The sequence below is a fragment of the Balaenoptera musculus genome, chromosome 9 (genome assembly GCF_009873245.2).
Source record: "Balaenoptera musculus isolate JJ_BM4_2016_0621 chromosome 9, mBalMus1.pri.v3, whole genome shotgun sequence".
Lineage (NCBI taxonomy): Eukaryota > Metazoa > Chordata > Mammalia > Artiodactyla > Balaenopteridae > Balaenoptera > Balaenoptera musculus.
The window spans coordinates 91355166-91379120 of NC_045793.1; the positions used below are offsets into that span (position 1 = coordinate 91355166).

At 35.4% G+C, this 23955-nt stretch overlaps 1 protein-coding gene across 1 annotated transcript in view; it reads right to left on the bottom strand.

Annotated features, from left to right (window-relative positions):
- The window catches only part of COG5 (component of oligomeric golgi complex 5), a 281556-nt gene that overhangs the window by 23246 nt on the left and 234355 nt on the right, over window positions 1–23955 (bottom strand). The window contains exons 15-18 of the mRNA XM_036862985.1: window positions 15045–15155; window positions 13513–13575; window positions 4657–4760; window positions 715–952 (exon numbers count right to left, since the gene is read on the bottom strand). Of these exons, the coding sequence (XP_036718880.1) occupies window positions 715–952; window positions 4657–4760; window positions 13513–13575; window positions 15045–15155 (516 nt within the window). The remainder of the gene's footprint in view (window positions 1–714; window positions 953–4656; window positions 4761–13512; window positions 13576–15044; window positions 15156–23955) is intronic.

Here is a 23955-nt window from a genome sequence, read left to right on the forward strand (position 1 = left end):
GTATGAGGTGTTTATTCTCTGCCTCTGATACTATATTTATAAGGCTTTTAAAAAGTCTGTCTAAAGGACAAAGAAAAAAACCTTTCTATAAGAGCTGATAATGGTTCTGCTATTTTAATGTGACTCTACCTCATTCACATCAGATAGCGTGGAATGACTTCAAGGTGGCCATGCACAAGAAAGGTACTCTTATTTAACAGAGGGGGATCAAATAATTCACCTGGTCCTCTGTGCTTCTAAATGAATTAGAACACCGCCCTGGAGGACCATGCATGTGTCAGAGATCTTTCTCTTTACATGACAACAGACAGCCCCTTTCTACTGTTTGAAGGATAAATTTCATTGTCTATATTATTTTCCAACAAGGTTAATCAATTATTCTTATCAGTACTGACCTGGTGGGATAATAAAATAGTGAGAAAGCCCCATGTTATGTAAAAATGGGAAATGCTGCTCTACTGTGGAACAAACTACTTGGCTTAACCTTGAAATATCAAAGATGACTGATGATCCTTTTGTTAAAGACAAAGTAAAAAAAGCTGGTATGAAAGTATCTTTAAATTCTTTCCTTTTTTACCAATTAGGTTTAGATTTACTTTTTTCATGTTAAAAAGTTTCTTCAGTTAAAAAACTGAAGACCATAGATGGTCTTTTATTTAATGGATAATACTGAGGCTGAAACATTTTCCCCTTTGTAGCTATGCATCAATTTACCTGTGCAAAATCAGCAGCAAGACGCATTTTCCCACCTTCACCAAGAGGTCTTATGAGACTGGCATTTCGGATAAAAAGTTCAATGGCTCTTTGGGCAATAGCTTCAGTGTTGTCAAAGACAAAATCCAAGCATTCGAAGTGTCTAAAGTAGTCACTCATAACTCTGGCAATAAAACCTTGAAGCTCCTTCATGTAGAGAGAACAGGGAACATCAGGCTTTTCTGAACTGGGTAATGATCTGCAAAAGAAAAAATCAGCCAGTACACTAAAAGGCACTATTTGATATTTGTCTCCCCCTCTGCCTGCTATTTCACTCCTAAGCAATTTTTTACTTTAAAGGTAAGAAAGGCATTGTTTATTTTTGCTAAAAGTTAAAGAGCATAAAACAATGTTTAGATTATATTCTAAAGACTGTTTTAGGATGCTAGGAAGATGACTGAAAGAATCTTGGAATCCATGTACCAAAAGACTATTAAAAATGAAACAGACAACCATCTGTCTTGGATGATTTGCAGAAGTGCCTTATGCACTCTGACCTCTCAAGGTCTCTTCCAGCTTTACGACTCTCCATCCACTCACGTGGTTTGCCTGGTTAGTGAATAAATCAATATTAGATACTGAAATAGGATCTTACACTTTGTAGCAACAGAAAATGCTGCCTTCCCCAAACAGATTCTTGGCAAAGATATCTCTGCTCTTGTGCTATTTAATCCAATCAGTCCAATAGTAGAATTCTGACTGTGGAACTGGTTATGTAACAATACACATGGTATGCAATTTTTTCCTCCCAGATGATGTTTGGAAAGGCTTTAATTTGGATCAACAGATGATGCCAGCTGATGCTCCATGAAATACTATTTATAATTTATAAGTGTTTATAATTGCTCTTTAAAGAATATATGAAAAGAATGTGCAATATTTATAGGAAAGAAGAGTTATGCCAAAATTAGAAATCACCTGATATTAATTAGCGAGCCAGTGAGATCACTGGCTATATAATGCTGAATCTTTTTTCAAAAAATAAATCATACTCTGAGAATGATGCAGAGAAATTGGCAATGGTCTAGGGAAGAACAACAGATATGATTCAAATGCCTAGAGCAAGAGAATGAGGTGAACTTAATTATTTTAAAATACAGCAATGGTTATTATAAATGGGATGCTAACCAAAGGTCTTCCACATCCAGAGAGCAGATAGAAATAGAGAAAGCATGCTACGTTCCAGCAGGAACTTTGTTCAGGTGTAAGAAAGAATGTCCTAACTATGGCAAGGCCATTGAGGGGGGCATGGTGGAACACTGCTGTTTGCAATATCATAGGGTGGAATGCTGCTTGGTACAGAGTACAGGGACAGCCTTAGTAAGAGATGGCAATCTTCACGTGGGGTTTGGTTTTGCCAGATTCAGACCATCATGGCCTATCTTTATTCAGGTTTTGTCAGTCCAAAAGGCTAGGCTAAAAAAAAAAAAAAAAAAGGTACCAATCCCTTTCTAATCTTATGCTTTATCAAAAGCACTGTCATTATCTTGGTACTACTCTGGAGGATTGTTTCAAGAATTCTAATCTGGTTAGGAGATATGATTTCCTTGAGGATTAGAAAATTATATACTAAAATGATCTATTAGAAAAATTCTGAAATATGTATTATCAATTCTCAGCATGGATTAGAAGTTTGACTTAAATTTACTAGAATATAAACCTTGCTTGGCAATTGCTAAAGCTCAGTTTTCCCAGTTATGTCAAACCTTTTAGTAAGAGGTTCTCAACTGATAAAGTGAGCAGAAATGTCACGGTCTTTGTCATGAGAGCCCGCATACAGAGGCAGAAGGCAGAAGGAACTAAACAAACACAACGCCTGAGAAGCGGCACCAGTCGTTCTGGGGTCAGTGTGTGTTCTCCCCTCCTCAGAGGTGCTCATCCACCACTTCAAGGATCTAGGGTCCTCCTACTGTTACTGACTTCCCTCTCCCATGCAAAGCTGATATCAGACACGAGTCATTTTACATTAAATAACAGAATTTCAATCAATGTACTATGTCAGACATTTACAATTTAAGCTTTATCTAATTTGGAAAGAAACACACAGGTCCCACTAAATACATTTAAAATACCAGGAAAGTGTGTTGAGGATTACTTTTTAATTAGCAGGGGATTCTGTAATCATACTACAAATAAGGTTGGCCTAGAAGGTAAACCTGATTTATTCCTTTTACCATGAATAGGTGTGAAGGGCTTGGAGGGGCAGGTATTCATTATTATTTTTCCAAGTGTGATCCCGGAAGATGGCCCTACTGTAAAAGTGATTCCACTTGCTGAATAGTTTCATCCAATGTCACCTTATATTTCATATAAGCCATACATATATGAAATGACATGACAGAATTACTAATAACAAGGTTCTAGAAAGTGGGAAAATTCCTGCCATGAATGCTCCACACTCCTGTACTGCCATGTATGGAAAATAACTTTCAGTGGAACCTCAAATGTCTGCTGTACAGAGAGAGTGAGCTGAAGTGGAGCCATTAATGGCCATTTGGGGAAAAAAATTGAGGACAATGTTATACCTCTTAAAATAATGCCGCATACCTGTGGCAACCTGTCAGTTAAAGAACCAATCTGGCTCACTAGTATTTAAGCAAACTAATAAAAACATATCTACTTGGGAAAACAACTTTTAATGTCTAATGTGTCAGCTGCAGGCACCAGCTGTGGCTCATCAATACAATTACTCAAGTAAGTACCTGACCACTCATTAGAACAAGCCTTCAAAAATCACTCCAGTTTTGCTTCCTTCTCAGAGGCACTGATGATTGGTCTAACTGGGACATTTCAGATCATTTCTGAACAAAATTCATTTCCTCCCAAATAGTGGTAATCAGCAGTTTTATATTCCTGTCTCCAAATACTACAGCATTTTTGTGTAGAATCCACTTTACCCTTCTGTGCTTCATACCATTATTAAAAATAGAGACTGACCTTTTCACCTTTCAAAAGATACTTTGTAAATGAAATAATAAATGATTTGAAAAATTAAAAGACAGTGTAATAATCACATAATTTTTCTACGAACAGCTAGACTAGTGGCTAGAAATTTAATAAAGTAGATACACTATTAAACAACATGAACATAAAGAAACAGGGCAGTTAAAAAATAGTAACTAACTATGAACTAGGAATAAAAAACACATATCTACACTAATATATGAATATTTAGCTCTAGAGTATGGTTAAGTTTTTTTAAAAAATCACACTAAGCATGTGCAAATAACTATTTCAAATTCTCCACAGTTTTCTAATACACTAAGTCAAAACCATTTTACTTTACTTAAAAAGATTTCAGTAAACACTAAGCTAGGAACTATGATTCTTATTCTCAAGACACACATGATATGGATAAGTAGTACACATATGAAAGAACTGTGGTATAATACCAAAGTGCTTATGGCTAGGAGTGACATGACCAGATTAGACTGCCACAAGACTCTGACAAAGGAAAATCATCTTTGCAGGGGGTTGGGCAGGACCTTGCCCTCAAAACCAGAGCAGGAATCGGACTAGCAGAGTGACAGAGGCAGGACATTTTATACAAGGAATACCATGCCAATACCAGAGGCTCAAGTACAGCCTATTTGTGAGAAGTAAGGAAAAAGATATAATTGCAAAGAGGAGATGGTACCAAATGTCCTGAAGTGCCAAGCTGAGTCCCGCAGATGTTACTGGTTCCATGTTTCAATGACAGGAGAGAAATGATGACAAGAAGAACTGAAAAAATTTAATCTGCTAATGGTGCTCAACGAATAAAGTAGGATAAGGATGGAGGCCAACCCCATCACAAGAGGAACAAGGTTCTAGATTGGTAGAGACTTAGGGAGTAGAGGTGGAGGTGGGAATGAAAAACAAATGTACTGAAGGTTAGTGAAAACTTTGGTTGGAAGTCATTACCCAGAAAAATCTTCTTGATGCATAGTGATGATGATGGCCTCTATAGCATCTCCCACGGAAGTCAGCAAGGGTTGCACAGCATTTCCCATAAGAACATGGACCGCCTGAAAAGAAGATTAAATTAAGGAGAGGCAAACTTTAAATAGATCAAACACAAAAGAATCTGAAATATGAGAAGCATTTTGACTAAAAGTTTTCACATTGTATCAAATTCAAACTATATACAGTTTAACTATAATACCCAACAGAAGTCTGCTCTTCTCCTAACTGCTGTCAGTAATGATTTTTAAAGCTTAAAATATGTAGAACATGGCACTGAAAAATTTCAACTCCACCACTTTTCTCATATTTTCAAAAAGTTTAATGCTCAAATGAACCCCTGGAGAAAGAAGAAGAGAGGGGTAGTGCCACTTATAAAGCAAAGATCACATGAACACACTTTTTTTTTTCTAATTTCCATTCATTTATTCTTTATATTATTTTTTTAACATCTTTATTGGAGTATAGTTGCTTTACAACGTTGTGTTAGTTTCTGCTGTATAACAAAGTGAATCAGCTATACGTATACATATATCCCCACATCCCCTCCCTCTTGCGGAACACATTTTTTAAAGTTTCTGAAAAGACTGAGGCAAGACCAAAAGTAATTCTTCAAAATTGGAACAACATCATATGCTTTTGACCAGACTGAATATAATAAATATATCAGTGATTCTTAGAGGGCAAAACAGTTAGCCTTTTCATGGATTAGATTTCTATTTAGAGTTCTACAGCGGTGAGTCTCAACTGGGGGCAGTTTTGCTCCCCAGAGGACATCTGGCAATGTTTCAAGACACTTCTGATTGTCACGACCGGGGTGGGGTAAGGGTTTGCTGCTAGCATCTAGTGGACAGAGCACAGAGACGCTGCTAAACATCCTGCAGTGCACAAGAGAGTCCCCCACGACAGAGAACTACCCAGCCTAAAACATCAATAGTGCTAAGGTTGAGAAACTGTTCTCCTGTGAGGTATAATTATCAATTAGGTTATATAAGACCCTAGGCCTTAGTTATAAGTTTTTAGTGTGAAAATATGACTGGGCCTCAGTAAACATTCAAAATCTAAATTTTAAGTATATTATATGTGCTTCAGTCATGATTACATACAATGAAGATGGATGACTCTGGCTCATACAAATGACTGAAATCAGCGAGAAAAGGTTAAATAGGACCCTTATTCATTAAATTCCTAAACGTCATCTCCAGCCCTTAATCTCCGATAAAAATAAACATGCATACAGGATTGAGGGAGACATGCGCTCCGCATTTTCTCTCTAAGCCCTCTCCCCTCAATCCCTTGGCTCTCCTTACTGAAATAAAGGATGAAAACAAACAAACAAAAACAAACAAACAAAAAAAAAAGAGAGAAGGAGTGTGTGTGTGTGTGTGTGTGTGTGTGTAGGCACTTACAGTTTGCCCTCAGGGAGCTCACAATCTAGTGACAAAAGGTAACAAGTTGTAGTGATATCAGTGCTCTACAGAGTGCTACGGGAACATGGGAGAGACACCCAACTTATACTGAAAGGATTTAAAAAACAAAAGGTGTTGCGTGAACTGAATTTCAAAGATCAAAATGGGTTAAGAACCAAGTGTGTGTGTTGGGGGAGGGTGGGAGGCTGGTGGGGGCCATATGTCAAAGGCACAGGAGCCTGGGGAAGTTGACGCATTTGGGGAACTGCAGGTGTTCAACACAGACAGAGTATGAGGTGGCTGCCTATGTGGAACAGAGACAGAGAGCAGACGTACTCTGCGCGGGCTGCTAAGGAGACGGGAATATATCCTGAAGGGACTAGGAAACCAACAATGGGTTTTAAGCAATGAAGAAAAAAAAACGTGGTTAAAGCTTTGAATTGGGGAAAAATCATGCTGGACAGCAGAGTAGATAAATTAGACTAAAGTCAGGAGGATACAGTAGGAGTATAGATGCAAAGTGGTGAGTGCCTGAACCAAATCAGAGGCAGCAGGAACAGAGATGAGGAGACAGGGTGGAGACACTGGGAAAGGAAACAGAGGACTTGGGAATCAGATGTGAGAAATACGGAATGTAAAGACTGAAGGGTACACTCAGATTTTTTTTTCTTTAATGACTTGGTGGCATTATCAACTGAATGTGTAAATGCAGAAGCAGCTGGCTGATTTAGGGACGGAGGGAGAAAATAATGAGTTCAGTTTTGGACACGAGTTTGAAGGACTTATGAGGAAATCCACATGGGCTATCCAGTAGGTGCTGAGATCTTTACAGCTGTAGTTTCTGGCAAGTTTTGCCTAGATATGGTTGTCTTTGACTTTTAAGAAGGGAGATGAAGCCAAAAGAGTCAATGAGATCCCAGAGGATGATTTGTAGAATAAGGCCAAATGCTATTTTAAGGTCATCCAGAAGAGGAAACTTTGACGGATTAAGAGGGGTAATAGCACGTATTTAGTATAGGTCATGTGCTGGATACTGTGCTATGGGCTTCACAAGTAATCATCCCACTGAAAACTCAATTATTCCTTCCTCTAAGAATTACAAAAATCTCTAACTTACAGATGTGGAACCTAAAGTAATTTGTAGATAGGGAAACTAAAGTCAAGTTAAGGAGGTTGTCCAAAGCCATCAAGTAGAAGAGCTGGGATTTTCTAGGTGCATTCGACTCCAATGAGCTTTTGGTTATATCAATACGTTGCCACTGGGCAGAGAAGTAGGAAGAGATCCTGGAATACGGTGAAAATAAATAGGAGATTTCAAGAAGGAAGGGCAACTTTTCTACGCTAGTATGAAGGAGTGAGTACCTAACTACAGATCCTCCTACAAATAATCATGGAAAAATGCCAAAAACAAAACAAAAAAACCTACTGGAGGCTTCTGGAGATAGAAAAATGCAATTAGTTTTAGAGGGGTGTATAAATATATAGCAACCAGAAGAGACTGAGTCTTCCCTTTTTTGTGATTCTGCCCTGAGAGTGACTATAGTCATGGTAGTGGCAAGGCTGGGTGGCTAAAACTCTGAGAGAAAAACCAAACCAAACCAAACCTGCATTCTTTCAGGTCAAAGGAACAAGGGGAAGGGGCCCTGGTTCAACCAGGGCTGCTGGAGAGTGAGAGGGGAACCTCAGAAAGGAGAGAGCCAGAGAAGAAGAAAGCCTATTTTTCTATGTGTGAACTCAGCACTAGTCTTCAGCTGGCTTGACCATGCGTGTGCAAGGCAAACTACAAATGGCTTGCAACTAAGGCTTAAAGAACTATGCTGAGATCTGAGACACAGCCAACTGCAGGTTTGACAGTACACAATTTGAGTCTAAACAAGCTAATTAACTGCTAAAGCAATGGTCAACATTTTTAGGAGCAATATATAAAAATACTGAGTCTATACAACACAACGCTCACATTGTCTAGGATATATTAAAATGACTCATACAAAAAGCTAGGAGATGTCAATTGTAAAGAGAAAAGACAATCAATAGCTGCCAACTGTGAAATGATCCAGACTCTACAATTATCAGGCAAGAACCTCAGTGAGGTAGAGAAAAAAATGCCCATAATAAATAAAGTAATAGGAAATCTCAGCAGAGTGACCGAAAATGTAAAGAAGAACCAAAATGGAAATGTTAAACTAAAAAAATTACACTACATGCAATTAGATGTAAATGTACTTCAGTAAATGCAAAGTTTCTATATTTTATGTGACACAGTACAATATTAACTCTAAAAGACTGTGGAAAGTTAAGGATGCATATATCCACACAAGAACAACTAAAAAGAAAATGAAGAAGAGGTATAGGTGAAAATCTAATAAATAAATTAAAATGAAATTTAAAAAAATAATTAATAATCAAATAATCCAAAAGGTGGCAGCAAAGGTGGAAAAGAGGAAATAAAACAGAGGGGACAAACAAAAAACAAATAATAAAACTATATACCTAAATAAAACCTTATTGATAATTATACTATGTTAATGGATTAAACACTCCAATTAAGAGGCAGAGATTATCAGAACAGAAAAAAGGCAAGACCCACTGTATACTGTCTTCAAGAGATGTATTGAAAAAAATAAAGACACAGAGGAGTTGAAAGTAAATGTTCAGAAGAAGATAGAGTAGTTAAATTAATATCAGATAAAACAATGCATGACAGTAAGTATTAAAGCTAAAGAAGGATATGTCAAAATGACAAAGGGTGTTCATCAGAAGGCATAAAAATGATAAATACTTATATAACAGAGCTTCAACACAACTAGTAATAGAGCTTCAAAACGGAGGAGTCAAGAATCAATGGAATGAAAAGGAGATATAAGCAAGTTCACAATCACAGAAAATTCTAATTCCCATCTTTCAGCAATTGATAGAACTACATAAAATACCAGTAGAGGTATAAAAAATCTGAACACATCACTACACCTTAATTGATATTTACAGAATGATACTAAACAACTGAAGATTACATGTTTTTGTCAAGCACACATGGTTCATTCATCAAGACAGACCACATGCTAGGCCATAATACTCAATAAAAAGGACTGAAATCATACAGAATATGTTTTCTGATGGTAACAGAATTAAATTAGAAATTAATGTCACAACATTGTAAATCAACTATACTTCAATAAAAAGAGTGATTAAAAAAAAGAAAACAATAAGATATCTAGAAATACCACAAAAAATTAGAAATTAAAAGAAAAAACCATGAATCAAAGAAGAAATCACAAAGGAAATAGAAAATATTTCAAACTGAATTAAGATAAAAGCACAACATAACAAAATTAGAGGGAAATTTACAACTTTAAATTTTTGGGGGGGGGGGTCTAAAAATCAATGGTATAAGGTCTCAAAAAAACAAACAAAAAAAGGCAAAGAAAATCCAAAATAAGAAGTAAAAAAAGGGCTTCCCTGGTGGCGCAGTGGTTGAGAGTCTGCCTGCCGATGCAGGGGACACAGGTTCGAGCCCTGGTCTGGGAAGATCCCACGTGCCGCGGAGCGGCTGGGCCCGTGAGCCACAATTACTGAGCCTGCGCGTCTGAAGCCTGTGCTCCGCAGCAATAGGGGCCGCGATGGTGAGGGGGCCGCGATGGTGAGGGGCCCGCGCACCGCGATGAGGAGTGGCCCCCGCTTGCCGCAACTAGAGAAAGCCCTCACACAGAAACGAAGACCCAACACAGCCAGAAATAAATAAATAAATAAATAAATAAATAAATAAATAAATAAATAAATAAATAAATAAATAAATAAAAAGAAGTAAAAAAAGACAAAAGCAGAAATCAGTGAAATAGAAAGACAAACAGTAGAGAAAATTAATAAAGCCAAAAGTTGGTTCTCTGAAAAGAGCAATGAAATTGATAAACCCACAGCTAGACTGATAAAGAAAAAAAACAGGTAAGAGAACACAAATCATCAGTATAAAAAATGAAGAAGAGGTTATCACTATAGGTCCTATAGACATTAAATGGACAGTTAGAGAATATTATGTACATTATTCTGACAAATTAGATAACTTAGATGAATAGAAAAATACCTTAAGTCACAAAGTATCAAAGCTCACTCCAGAAAAAAGATAACCTGAATAGTCCTGCATCTATCAAACAAATTAAATTTGTAGTTATAAACTTCCTACAAAAAAATACAGGCCCAGATGGCTTCACTGGTGAATTCTACTAAGCATTTAAGGAGAAAACAATACAAATTCTACACAGATTCTTTCAGAAAATAGAAAAGGAGGAAACACTTCCAAAACCAGACAAGAATTACAAAAAGAGAAAACTATATACCAATATCCTTATGACAACTTTAACAAAAATTAAGTAAATCAAAATCCAAGAATACATAAAAGGCTAATACATCATGATCAAGGTTGGTTTGATATTTGAAAATAAATTCCTGTATTGTATTAACAGAATAAAGAGGTAAAACCATATGATCATTTTATACAGAAAAAGCTATTTGATGAAACACCACCATTTACAATTTTAAAAAGTCTCAGTAAACCAGGAATAGAAAAGAACTTGTTTAAAATATCCTCCTTTAAGTAGTAAAATAAACACTGAGTGCTTTCCCCCAGGTCAAGAACAAGTAGACAAGTCCACTCTCACCTGCTCCAGGCAACATAGTACTGGAGGTCCTAGCAGGTGAAACAAGGCATGGTAAACAGGCATAAAGACCAGAAAGGAAGAAATAAAACTGCCTCTATCTGTATTATGATATGATGGTGTACACAGAGAACTTTACAGCTGGGTGAGGTTTCCCACTTATGGAAAATATAAAACAGAGAAGAGAGCATTGGGGGGAATGCCTTCATGTAAAGGATGGGTAGAGGATTAATAACTACCAGAGGAAACTGAGAAAGGATACTAGATTATATTTCATAAGCTCTTTACAAAGCAGGGAAGTGCTTGCCTAAAATAGCAAAGATTACAAAAATACTGAAGCCTCAACAATGCAGAATATTCCCATATATAGAACATCAAACCCACACAATAAGGGAGAACTGTCATATATAAACTTCATAATATACTATCTGCACAAGATGATCTCAGTAACAAATGGATCAGAATTATTGGGCTAAGGTGTTTAAATGCTACTTATAGCTGAGGTGGTTATAATGAAATGACTCTAAATGTAAAATCATTAATATTAATTATGTCATCCATGACAGGAGATAATGCTTGTAATATGAGATGATGAACTTTGAACCTAAAGTAACACTTAATTTTGGATAAAATCTCAACAAGGTAGAGGAGACTATTATGTGTCTACCTATATTTTTTAGTAAGTAAAGAAGTATGTTTAATATCTTTTCCATCAAATAATAAAAGCATACAGATTTTTGGTTCTTGGGTTGCACTTATGCATTGTAACATCCTAATTCAAAGTGATGCACTAAGTTTCCTACAATTTTATGAAAATTCAAGATTCTCTTTTTTTTCTTTGAGTCAGAGGATTCTGTTTGTTCTTCACTTATGCCATAAAGATTTTTAATGAAATTTAATTAAAAAGCAAGGCTAAAACTGTTTCACTGAGGTCTGTTAACATAAGAAATTCGGTCTCAAATTGACAGGGTCACTGCAGGAGGGCCGTGAACAGACCGGTAGTCTTCTCTTACCCAGTTCTCAAAGGCAAAACTGGCGAAGCCTCAGCAAACTGCGGTGCCCAGCAACATCAGACACCGGTCCTGGTGAGCAAACCTCAGAGTGAAGGCCACAGCTCAAGATGAGGGCAATTTCCCCTGCACTGGCCTCAACCCCCGGCCTAAAGTGACTAATACGAGGAATAACCTTTATTGTAAGTTAAAAATACAAATTCAGAAAGTCTACCCAACACTGAATTAGTGTCTGAAGAACCTCTATTTTTGACTTGTCCAGGAGACATTTATCATCAGGCAAAGTGTAGGCAACTCTTTCTGAACCTACAGAATGGACTTTCTCAAACCATGTGTATAGATGCATATTTTATATATACAAAATTATATATGTGTAAATATTTATAAATGCTTATATAGTATGTATGGGGTACAATGTAAAATGTTATTTATCTTGGGTAGTGATCAAAAAATGTTTGACAGCTATGGCCAGAAGATAAAGACAAATGAGTAACTATATATTGAAAAAAAAAGACTACATGTATTCCCTGCCTGGAAGCAATAATAAAACAAACCTTTTGGTTTGTCTTATTGGCCCGATTTTACAGTATTTTTTATCAATAAACTGGACAACTCTTACTAAAAACAATTATTTTTATTATGGTAGCTCTAATACCACTTCATCATAATGAGATAAGCACACTGGGAAAAAGAAAAGGATTCAGAGAAAACATCCAAGTGTACTTTTTCTATGTTGGAGGAAAACAGACTGTCTCCTCCTACCTCATATATGAATTTAGTGTCCTTAAGTTTTGCAGCCTGTTAAATCCCCATCCATGTCACCCATGGACAGCACTTGACCTCGGAATTTCCCTTCTCCTTCAGGACTTGTGACACTGTCCTCTCCCAATTTTCTTCCTCAATGATTGTTTTCTTTGTATCCTCTTTACTCTCTAAATATTTCTCCTTGGAGTTTACTGGTGGTAGACCATCTCTCTTTCTCCTTCCCTCTTTCTCTCTCTTAACTCTACCCAAGTGATCTAAATTCAATCTAATAGTTGACATTTACTACCTTTGTGTAGGTATACTGTACCATTTTATATCAATAGATGCAGAAACTAAGGCAAGAGAAAACTTATTAACTTATTAACTTGTCTGAGGTCATACAGTTAAATAGGTGCGATGGGATTCATACACAGGCAGTTGAGCTCCAGAGTCTTTATTTTACTATGTGGCCTTAGTAGAGTTTCCAGGCCTTGGCATAACTGACATTTTAGGGCCTGATAATTCTGTGTTGTGGGGAGCTGGCTTGTACAATGCAGGATGCTTCACAGGATCCCTGGCACTAGATGCCAGGAGCACCCCACTCCAGGTCATGACAATCAAAAATGTTTCCAGATATTGTTAAATGTCCCACAGGCGACAAAAATCGCCCTGGTGGAGAATCACTGCTTTATACTGGATAATACTGGGCTGCACTGCCCTAAGACACAGTGAATACTTATAACTCTCTTGCTTCTCTTGCTTATGATACAATTATTATAAGTGCAACACAATCTGTAGACACCAACAGGGTCTATTTTTAAATTCTAGAAAAATATAAACACACATGTAGCCTCTCTCTTTAGGATAATCATCAACATGATACTTCTGGCATATGGAGAAGATTCTGAATTATTTTTAAAATGTGACATCTCCCACTCATCCAAACAAATAATTCTAAAACCTATTCCGATCTACAGAGTCAAAGATTAAATTACATTCTTTTACCTTTAGGGCTGAAATTATAGTTTGCTCAGCTGCTGGTGGGAATGAGCTCTGACTGGAAACCACCTAGAACAAATCCAGTTATAGTTTTGCTTAAGTTATTTATTTTTATAAATACTAATTTTGATCATCACATGATAAAACTGTTTCCACAAGCCACATATAAAATATTATCATTACTTTAGAGTAGTATCTCATACATGTTTTAAAAATCCATTAGTATTTAGTAGTTAGGATAGGTTTAAAAATGTTTTCCCGTATAAAGCAAATATCTACTTCAAATAACTGAAACATTAAGACTTCTAAAAGCTAGCTTTCCTTAATTATAAAGCTTTAACTTGAAAAAGTCAGTTTAAAGCCATATTTACTTACTTCTTAAAAAAAAAAAATCGCCCTTTGTAGGCTGACTATAATTTTTAAGAAGTAAATGTCAAATGTTTCCCTTTTTACAAATCAATACCAACATTATGAAAATTCTGAAATGATCAATAAAGACGTTTAAATCAGGCTATATAAATACAACTTTGCATTGCTTGTGGTTCTTTAGAGTAATAATTAAAGGAAATGGAAAATATATCATATATTCTTTTCACTTACTTTTGTTATTTACTTTTCTGAGATTTACCTGTTAATAACCCTTTAAATATATTTTGTTTAGTGTGCAAAATACAAATTTTGGAAACCCCTAATTGATAAAAGGACATGTTAAAAAATTTAAGTAAATGAAAAACTGTCACTTATAATTATTCTAAAATACAATCTAGCATATAAAAGCTCATATTAGAGGTCAAGGTTTTAAGAACATCATCTAACCTTTGGCTTTTTCAGGTCTTCTAACTATCTCTCTACTTACCAAATATTTTGAAAATCATTAATAGAGAGTAAACACAAGCAACTCAAGAATCAAAGAAGGGGTTGAAAGTGTTGCTTTCCTAATAATTATGTTTACAGTTCATCTTAGACATAACATATAAAGGCAAACAAGTTAAAATTCAGTCATTTTTTTAAGAAGTATTAGTAGATCAATAGCAAAAAAAAATTTTTTACTTTAAATAGTCTTCAATGATTATATCATACGAGTTCACTGTTTTTAATGCATCTCCTCCCCCACTTTTTTGTACAAAGGTAGAACCTTTCTGACATGTTAGAGGGCTTACGAGTTCTTACTATTACTAGCTTTGCTATAATTTACTACCACCCATATGATACCAAATTATGTGGTTTAATGGGTATAAAACACAAATAATTTACCTTTAAATCATCTGTTCAATAAACTTGACTATACCAAGCAACCTTGAGGATCTACAGTTCATGTGTTTTAAACTACCTGTACAGACAAAAAGTCATACAAACAATAGAGGCCAGGATCAAAGACTGTTTAGGAAAAGTTCATGCCTCAGCTTATTTTACAATCACATTTTCATTGTATTCTTCTGCAAAAAATTAAATAATAATTCATTATTGTCTAAATTTAAGGCAAGAAGAAAGAAGAACTTGAAATTAAGTCAAAAAAACTTAATAAAAATAAAGGTTACCTTTGTTACCGATTGGTGCAACTTATATAGTGAATTCACTACTGCCACATTTCTTCTCTGCCCTTCGGTAAGAGGTCCAATCACCTGACTTGCATCTCCTTGGGTGGAGAGCTGTAAGAATTCAACACAAAAAGAAATTACCAAAATGATAGTTCATATTTACTGGGGGGAAGTTCATGGTCCCCTGAAAAAGAAAATGTTAATTGGAAATATTCATGTCAAGCTTTGCACTTTAGGCATAGCCAGGTACCTCTGTAGATTTAACACCATGGACCTGGAAGCCTAATTAGTCTTGCACAGGAAGAACATCCTTCATCAGTACTTCATAGCTGGTGGACTCCTGAGGCAAGTGCGACCTAAAAGCCCAGGATGTGCTGTTATTTTGATACATCAGCATAGTATTTCTAGGGAATACCTTCTGCCAACAGTTTTTCTATTAAAAAACTGAGAAATAAGCCATCCAAAAAAAGAAAGTAGAGAAGTAAGGAAAAAAGAAGGAAGGGAGGGAGGAAGGAATAAAAGTAAACCTACATCCTATGTACATTTGACAGCCATCATAATAGCCTAATGAAATGAGTGGTAAAAAGAGGGTATTACACTCCTTTTTTCGTAGATTAAAAAGGAAGTTGCTTAGGATTATACCATGTATGGATGATCAGTAGGAGTGGTATTAATGCATGCATTTTAGGGAAAAGGACATGGAATTTTTACTGAATTAATCTAAAACTATTATAGTTCCATTTAAGAAAAAAATCCACCTATAAACGATTCTCATATTAATCAGGTTTTAATCCAATCCTCTATAACAATTATTATTTAAAGGTCAATTAAACTTGATCAGGAAAATAAAACATGAGGCAAGTAACTATATATATGGATGCACATCTCAAACATGAAAAATTGGCCTTTTAGGGAAGAGATGAAAATAAGAGCATCTTCCCTTTGATATAGTGATAAAAATAAAATATGAGAGAAAGAAATACTGTTTTTCTTTCTACTCTCCTTTGATACACACACATAAATATTCAAAATTAAATTCAACTCCCACTTTATCAATTCCTACTTATGGCAACAAAATACAATTTAAAAACATAAAAAACTGTAATTAAAATAAAGAGAATAATCCTTCACTGAAGTTATAATCCATGATGATGGCTTTAAGTCAACATAAAGCTTTCTGACATTAGGTTAAATAACTTCAACTTATTTTGCCTTTCCTCATGGACAGATAGTTACCAAATTACAATCAGGTTGTGTCCTAAATGGTCATTTGTAAGTTAGTAGGCTGAAAAAAAAAAAGTCGTATTTTTCCTGTAGAAACTATGTTAAAAATCAATGGTTAGACCTCAGATGAGCCCATATAGCCCAGTTTAATCTATAATGTGGTAAACTAATACTAATAGAAGCTCTGAGCTCCCAGGAGACAGCAGATGATGGGCTCCGAGCTATGGTGAAGGTGGGGAAAAGCTCCTGAAGCCACTTTGGAGACTTCAGTGGCAATGGTGAGTGGCATCAACGGTTATGGTAGACTCAGGGGTTAGATGCTAAATATGTACCTGTCTATAATAGGCATTTAAAAACTATGAGTTCTAGCTGTACAGTTTTTAAAAATCCAATCTCTTTTACTTCTCTTGAGATTCTCTCCAAATAATTTTGAAGTGCTAACAAAGAAATGGGAAAAGAAAAGAATTTTTCTGATACTATCTTATTTCCACTTATTTTATGTATTCCATATTTAATAAAGAGACAGGCTCACTGCTAGAAAAGGATGGAGATTATTTTATTGATAATAACTGATCATAGTTTTAGGGTTTAAAAGTACAGGAAGGCCCATTTTATACCTATTAGGATGCTATAATAAAAAAGACAGATAATAACAAATGTTGGCCATGATGTAGAGTAACTGGAACTCTTGTGCACTGCTGGTGGGATTTTAAAATGGAGTAGATGCTCTGGAAAACAGCCTGGCAGTTCCTCAAAGGTAAACAGAGTGAAAATACACCCAGCAATTCGACTCTTAGATATATACACAAAAGAAATAAAAACATGTATACAGCTATTCACAGAAGCATTATTCCATAGCATAACAGCCTCAAAATGGAAACAACCCAAATGTCAACCAACTGATAGATGGATAAATAAAAATAAGATGTAGTATATCCATACAATGGAATGTTCCTCAGCAAAAAGAAAGGAATGCAGTTCTGATACATGCTACAACATGGAAGTACCCTGAAAGTAAAAAGAAGCCATTTACAAAAGGCCACATATTAAATGATTACATTTACATGAAATATCCAGAATAAGCAAATCCACAGAGACAAAAAGTAGATTAGTAATTGGAAGAGGGGTAAATGGGGAGTGATTGCTAATGGGTAGGAGGTTTCTTTTTGGGGTGATGAAATGTTCTAAAGTTGATTGTGAATATACTAAAAAACAATGATTTCTACACTTGAAATGGGTGAATTATATTTTAATACAGCTGATTTTAAAAAGTATAGAAATAAAAATTCCCACACTACAAAGGTTATCAGTGAATACCTTGAGAGCCTAGTGAAAACTAAGGTTAAGATTAGATGGCTCTTGTAAAGCAATTATACTCCAATAAAGATGTTAAAAAAAAAAAGATTAGATGGCTCAGTTAAATAGATCTACGAAGTTCAATGAAGAAAATACTATAGTTACAGGAGCAAAACAATGATAATATAAAAGAACTAAAAATGAAATATCACTGTGCCAAAAACAAAGAACAAAATTTAAACATCAAAGTGAAAATATAACACTAGAAGACTGGGAACAAAAATAATATGCTGCTCATCTTGGCCTGACAGCACAGAATAGAATCTGTCCAACACCTCAGCTAAGTGGATCACCCTGTTTCTCTCCAGCACCACTCCTGTCATAAACTTTTTGGGGAAAATAATTTCAAACTTACAAAACGTTACAAAAATTAAAATAGTGCAAGGAACACCCATTTATGCTTTACTCAGATTTACCTATTGTTAACATTTTATCTCATCTGCTTTATTATTCGTAGTCTTTCCTTCTCTTTCACACACACACACACACACACACACACACACACACGTATATGCATATTTTTTTTTCTGAATCATACATACATTATGGCCCTTTGTCCCATTTCAGTGGATATTTCCTAAGCATAACACTACTCTTTTACGAAACCTCAGTTCAGTCATCGACTTCATAAATTTACATTGTTAACAATACTTTTATCTGGCATCTGCCATGTTTCCAAAAAGTTCTGGTTTCTTTTAGTGGGAAGTGGTATTAGAGACCAAGATCTGGGCCCTAGGTGTGCTCACTGCTACTTACTCCTGTAAAAACTCTTAATCAATTCAATATTTATGTAGATGATTGCTTCAATACCCTGGACTCTTACTTAGCTCCTTGTCTTCTTCCCCTTCAAGTTATAAAAACTATATAGTGAATTCCCATATACTGATAACCTAGACTTCACAATTAACACTCTACAATTTGTTTTATATCACATACCTATCACCTATCTTCAACTCATTTTATATTTTTGATTCATTTCAAAATAAGTTTTAGACATCAGTATACCTAACCCCAAAACACTTAAGCAGTGTATAATTAACTGGAATTCAATATTTACTTCTGGTTTTTTTTTTTTTACTTTTAAGGTAAAATTTATATGTGTTGAAATGCAGACATGAAGTGTACAATTCACTGAGATTTGGTAAAATGCTTTACTTGTGTAACGCTAACCACATCACTCCAGAAAGGTCCTCCATCCCACTTCCCACTCAACCCCACTCTTCTGGTTTGATAAGTCTTGGCTTTTAAGTGGGGCTACATTCACAGACAATATGGGAAGATATTTTTAACGAGTTCCAAAGACAGTATTTCACATATTATTCAGTCTTTTACCAGCTCCTGCTGCCTCCTGCTGTGTTCTTCTTGGGAAAAAATTTTTATTTTTGCTCACACATATTTTCAAAACCACTAAAAGTAAGGCACAATTTATTTTTTCTAACATTTTATTATGAACACTTAAAGACTTGTACAGTGAACACCCATATACTGACCACCTAGATTCTATAATAACATTTTATAACACTTGCTTATGTTATCCATCCCTCTAACCATTTTATTTTTTTTATATATAATTTATTTTATTTATTTATTTTTGGCTGTGTTGGGTCTTCATTGCTGTGCGCGGGCTTTCTCTAGTTGTGGTGAGCAGGGGCTACTTTTCGTTGCGGTGCACGAGCTTCTCATTGCAGTGGCTTCTCCTGTTGCGGAGCATGGGCTCTAGGCACAGGGGCTTCAGTAGTTGTGGCAGGTGGGCTTAGTAGTTGTGGCTCACAGGCTCTAGAGCACAGGCTCAGTAGTTATGGCGCACGGGCTTAGCTGCTCCGCGGCATGTGGGATCTTCCCAGACCAGGGATCGAACCCGTGTCCCCTGCGTTGGCAGGTGGATTCTCAACCACTGTGCCACCAGGGAAGCCCCCATTTTATATTTTTGATGCATCTCAAAATAACTTGAAGACATCACTTTGTTACCAATGACTTCATCTCACTGATTAGTTTTGTCTATTCTATATCTTTACATAAAGTTTTTTTGGGTATATGAATGTAAAGCTTTCTTCACTCAGCATAAGGTTACTGGTTTTCACCCATGTTTGTTCCTTTTTATTGCTGTGTGATATTCCATTGTATGAATTTATCTGAGTTCGTTTTACCCATTCTCCTATTGTTCCTAGAATGTCTGCAATAAAATGAACACTAGACTTAGGAATCTAGACTTTTCTCTACCACCTGCTAGCTGAGTAACTTGTGGCTTCGATTTCTTTATCTGTAACATGAAACTAACAATATAGTCAATACCAAAGTATGCTTTGTAAACTGTAAAATGCCTTAGCAATGTAAGGCATTACCTTTTTTTTTTGGCTGCACAGCTTGCAGGATCTTAATTCCCCGACCAAGGATGGAACCTGTGCCCCCTGCAGTGGAAGTGCAGAGTCTTAATCACTGGACCACCAGGAAAGCCCCAAGGCATTACCATTTTTATCTCCAGACAATTCTATGTCTGGTTCTCATTTTCTTCTCACTTCTCCTTTGCTTCGTCCTCTCCCCTACAATCCACTCCTCCAAGCTCCACCTATCTCAGTACTGGCGAGGGACTACAAGCACAGACTAGGACCGAGGAATTGGAACCAAAAGCCACTGAAACTATCTAGAGGTACAGGCTAAATTATTTTGGCTCCATTTTGGTTATGGTAACAAAGCATCTTGCACAGAGTATGGCATTCTCTATTTCAGAAGCCTCCACCCATCTTCCAGCCATTTTACTGTTACAAGCTATTTTACTGTTACAAACTTTTCTGTTTCAAGCTATTTCCTTCATTTGATCTCCTTAAAACTACTTTTCACGAATTCACGTGCACGTTCAGCAAGTAGAAGATGCTCATTAGGTATCTGTTGAATGACTGAAGGGCCAGAATAATGGTTTCTCATTGCTGCTTTTTCAAAGTCCACCTTATTTGAGATGAATAAAATTGTATGGAGGTGCAAAAACACAGTTTTGGCTGTGAAGCATTAGGAACTAGGGAACTAGAAAGGTAAAAGCAGTAAGAGATTCAATATTCTAAACTATGAGAAATGTATATACTGGTGCATCACGTTACACTATTTAATATAGCCTGGAAATATGTCAGAAAGCAAAAGAGCATTTGAGTTTTAAAACACACACACACACACACACACACACACACACACACACAAAGAAAGGAACTCCAAAGGCTAAAGGAATCCTTAATAATTAAAATGGTTCCTATGTGCAAACAACAAGACTTACTATTCCTTTTTAAGTTTAATTATCTGAAGAAAGTATCTTTCACAAATTCTAATTCTGTACATCTGCTCACTAGAAACTTTGTGTGAATTCAATGCATGAGAAACGACTGAGATTAAAGACCTGAAACGATGATAAGTTATACTGTTAACATGAAGAATGTTTTTATATAATTTTTAATTTGTAGATGAAATGACCCCAAGATCGCCCTAACATCACAGCTGAGGGCTACAAGTAAAAGAAATAAAACTGATGATTCAAGAGATGAGTTGGATGAGAGCTTTAAATTTCTATTCAGATAATCTACTGAAAATTACTTTTGGGGAAATTATAAAGTTGGTGATTTAGAAGAATGTCTAAAAAGAACAAGAAAATATATTATGGATTAGTTATGAGTTACGTACGGTTAAGCTACTTTCCAGGTATTATTGAAATACCACTAGTGTTCTATTTATCCGTAGTTTCCATTACTGCTAAGGAAATGTCAAGGGTACAGGATAACTCCTTTCTATATGGATTTGGTCACAATTCTTCTAAATATTTCTTTGCAATCATATGTAAAACAAACGAGGAAAAAAGTATGTATTAGAATTTCATAGGTTTAAAACAGAACAATGCGAAATGTATACTAATCTACAATGCTTCCTGAATAAAAACAAGTCAAAACATTTTTATATGAAATCAGATATTTTAACAAAAACTTTGAAATAAGCTCTGATGAACCTTCAGTTACGGTTATATCTATGCTTATTTTTCTGAAAGTGGTGAGTGTATTTGGATTACAATTACCAAATTTTAAAATGTAATGTCAAATTTATATTAGAACAAATTCTTTTGATCTCATGCATGCTTTTTATCCAATTTTGGAGTTCACAGCGAAAAAAAAGAAATTACACGCAAAAGGCAAAGTATTATCAATGTTGTTATTCTAACGGAGTGTATAAAGGGCAAATAGCTAACTCTCCAATTGTCGTCACCCCCCACCCCGCCCACATACACAGAAGACATCAGTAATCAACTGTGGCCCTGTTATGGCCTCGTAACACAGTGCTCCAGGTAGCGACTACAAATCTCTTAGACACAGGAGATGAAATCTATTTGTAATCCCTGAGTGATGTCATATGAGTTTTCCTGGACATCTGGGCTAATGATTCTAAGTGTATTCTATGGTTCACCTAAACGCTTTATAAGTCAAGAGACGCTGATACGCAATATATTCCAAGAGCCTCAAAACTGCTGTATCCTTTCATAACCCACTATCAGAAATGCATCCTAAGAAAATAGTAAAGCTATATGCACAAGGATAATGTTACTTATAAAACAGAGAAATTGGAAAATACTACACGTCTAAGAGTAAGAGAATAGTTGGGTATATGAAACAAGTCACATGCTGGAACAAACAACAATGGGAGGTGCTTACGTTATAGTGTTAACTGTAAAAAAACAAACAAAAGAAAGCAGATTTGTCTGTGCAGCAGTTTTGTCTCAGAAAAAAAACTGGAAAGAAATAAAGCAAAAATATTAAAAAATAGTGTGAAGCATTACATAATATGCAAAATTACCAGAATACTAGTAAAAAGCACTGTAGAATTCCATACAATCTAAAAGGTTCATTTGTAGAACACACTTAGAAATTGTTATACAAGATAATTTCCTCCATTATAAAAATGAAAGATGTACAATTCCATCCCTGAAAGATTTAAGATAATATGAGAAAATAAACTGCTTTGGTAACTGTTTACTTCCCCAAAAGAAGATTTTTGGAAAAGATAATCTCTTTTTATCTACTAATCTGTGACACAGATTAAAATAACTGATTTTTATTTATATTTACTTATCAAATGCTTTCATCATAGGTTACCTGGTTTAGAGTAAAGAATAAAAGAATTATAATTAAATATCACTTAGCTTATTATAACATGCCAATTAATCGCATTAAAAATATATACACACACACATTCACAATTAAATTACTATCTAACATCCCTAATACTAAATACAGTTTGTAATACATTAGAAATTGAATTGTATTTGAAATCCAGACATAGGGATGTTTCTGCAAATGTATATAGCAGAGGACAAATCCACAGGTTTACACAGCGGTTCTTCATTTTCCTGGCATGTCAACCTAACTAAACTTCCCTGACAAATAAAATTAATTTTCTTAGGTGCTAAAACTATCAGAAAATATTTTCACGAAAATCTTGCTACACTGTATGTCAATACTTTTCTGGTTTCATAAATAAGACACACTGAACTTATACCTTAAGAAGTAAAATTCTACTTAACCTTTGTATATGTCCACTAGTGAGTGGTGTTTTTGTGCTATTACACATCTTTATTTTAAAAGTAATTCTATCAGAGCTTCGTAGGGTATATATCGCTGCTTGCCCCTTCACTCATTAAACAGCTTTAGGTTACCATATCTTTTGAAATTTTGTGTTTCCTTTTCCTTTTTCTTTAAATTTTGATGATTTTAAGAATCCTAATCTTATTCTTAAGGTGTCAGTCTCCTCTTTTTGATCTTATCTCCCCTCATCTTGGTCTAACTTGCTGCAAAGTGGGAAGCTAGAGGACTAACCACATGCAAGCTAGGAGACTTCCCCATAAATTAAGTTTATACTTTAGTGCATGGACACTGTGACATCAATTCTAGAAGTTCAAAGGATGTTTTTAGTTCTTTCCTGGTTCTTATTTATATTTCAGACTGTTGAATTTGTCAAATATTTGACTACTTGATAAAAAAAAGAGGTGTTACTACATATTTGTCTAACTAAAAATAAGGACAGGTACATTCAACTACAGAATAGATTCAATGGTAAAGTTACATCTTGACATCAGACTAAACCTTCACACAGATCTGATATCAAAGAGATGACAACTTGAGATGGGTTCCCTTTTGGACAATTAACATATAACTAAAAAGCTTGAAAGCAAATCTTGTTTACAGACAAGAGGTGAGTAAAACCAGCACACAGGAATCAAATATAGCTTTGTAATTCAAAGCTGTATTGCTGAGACATCCTGTATTACTGTTAGAAGACCCTTTTATCAACCTACCTTTCTCATCAA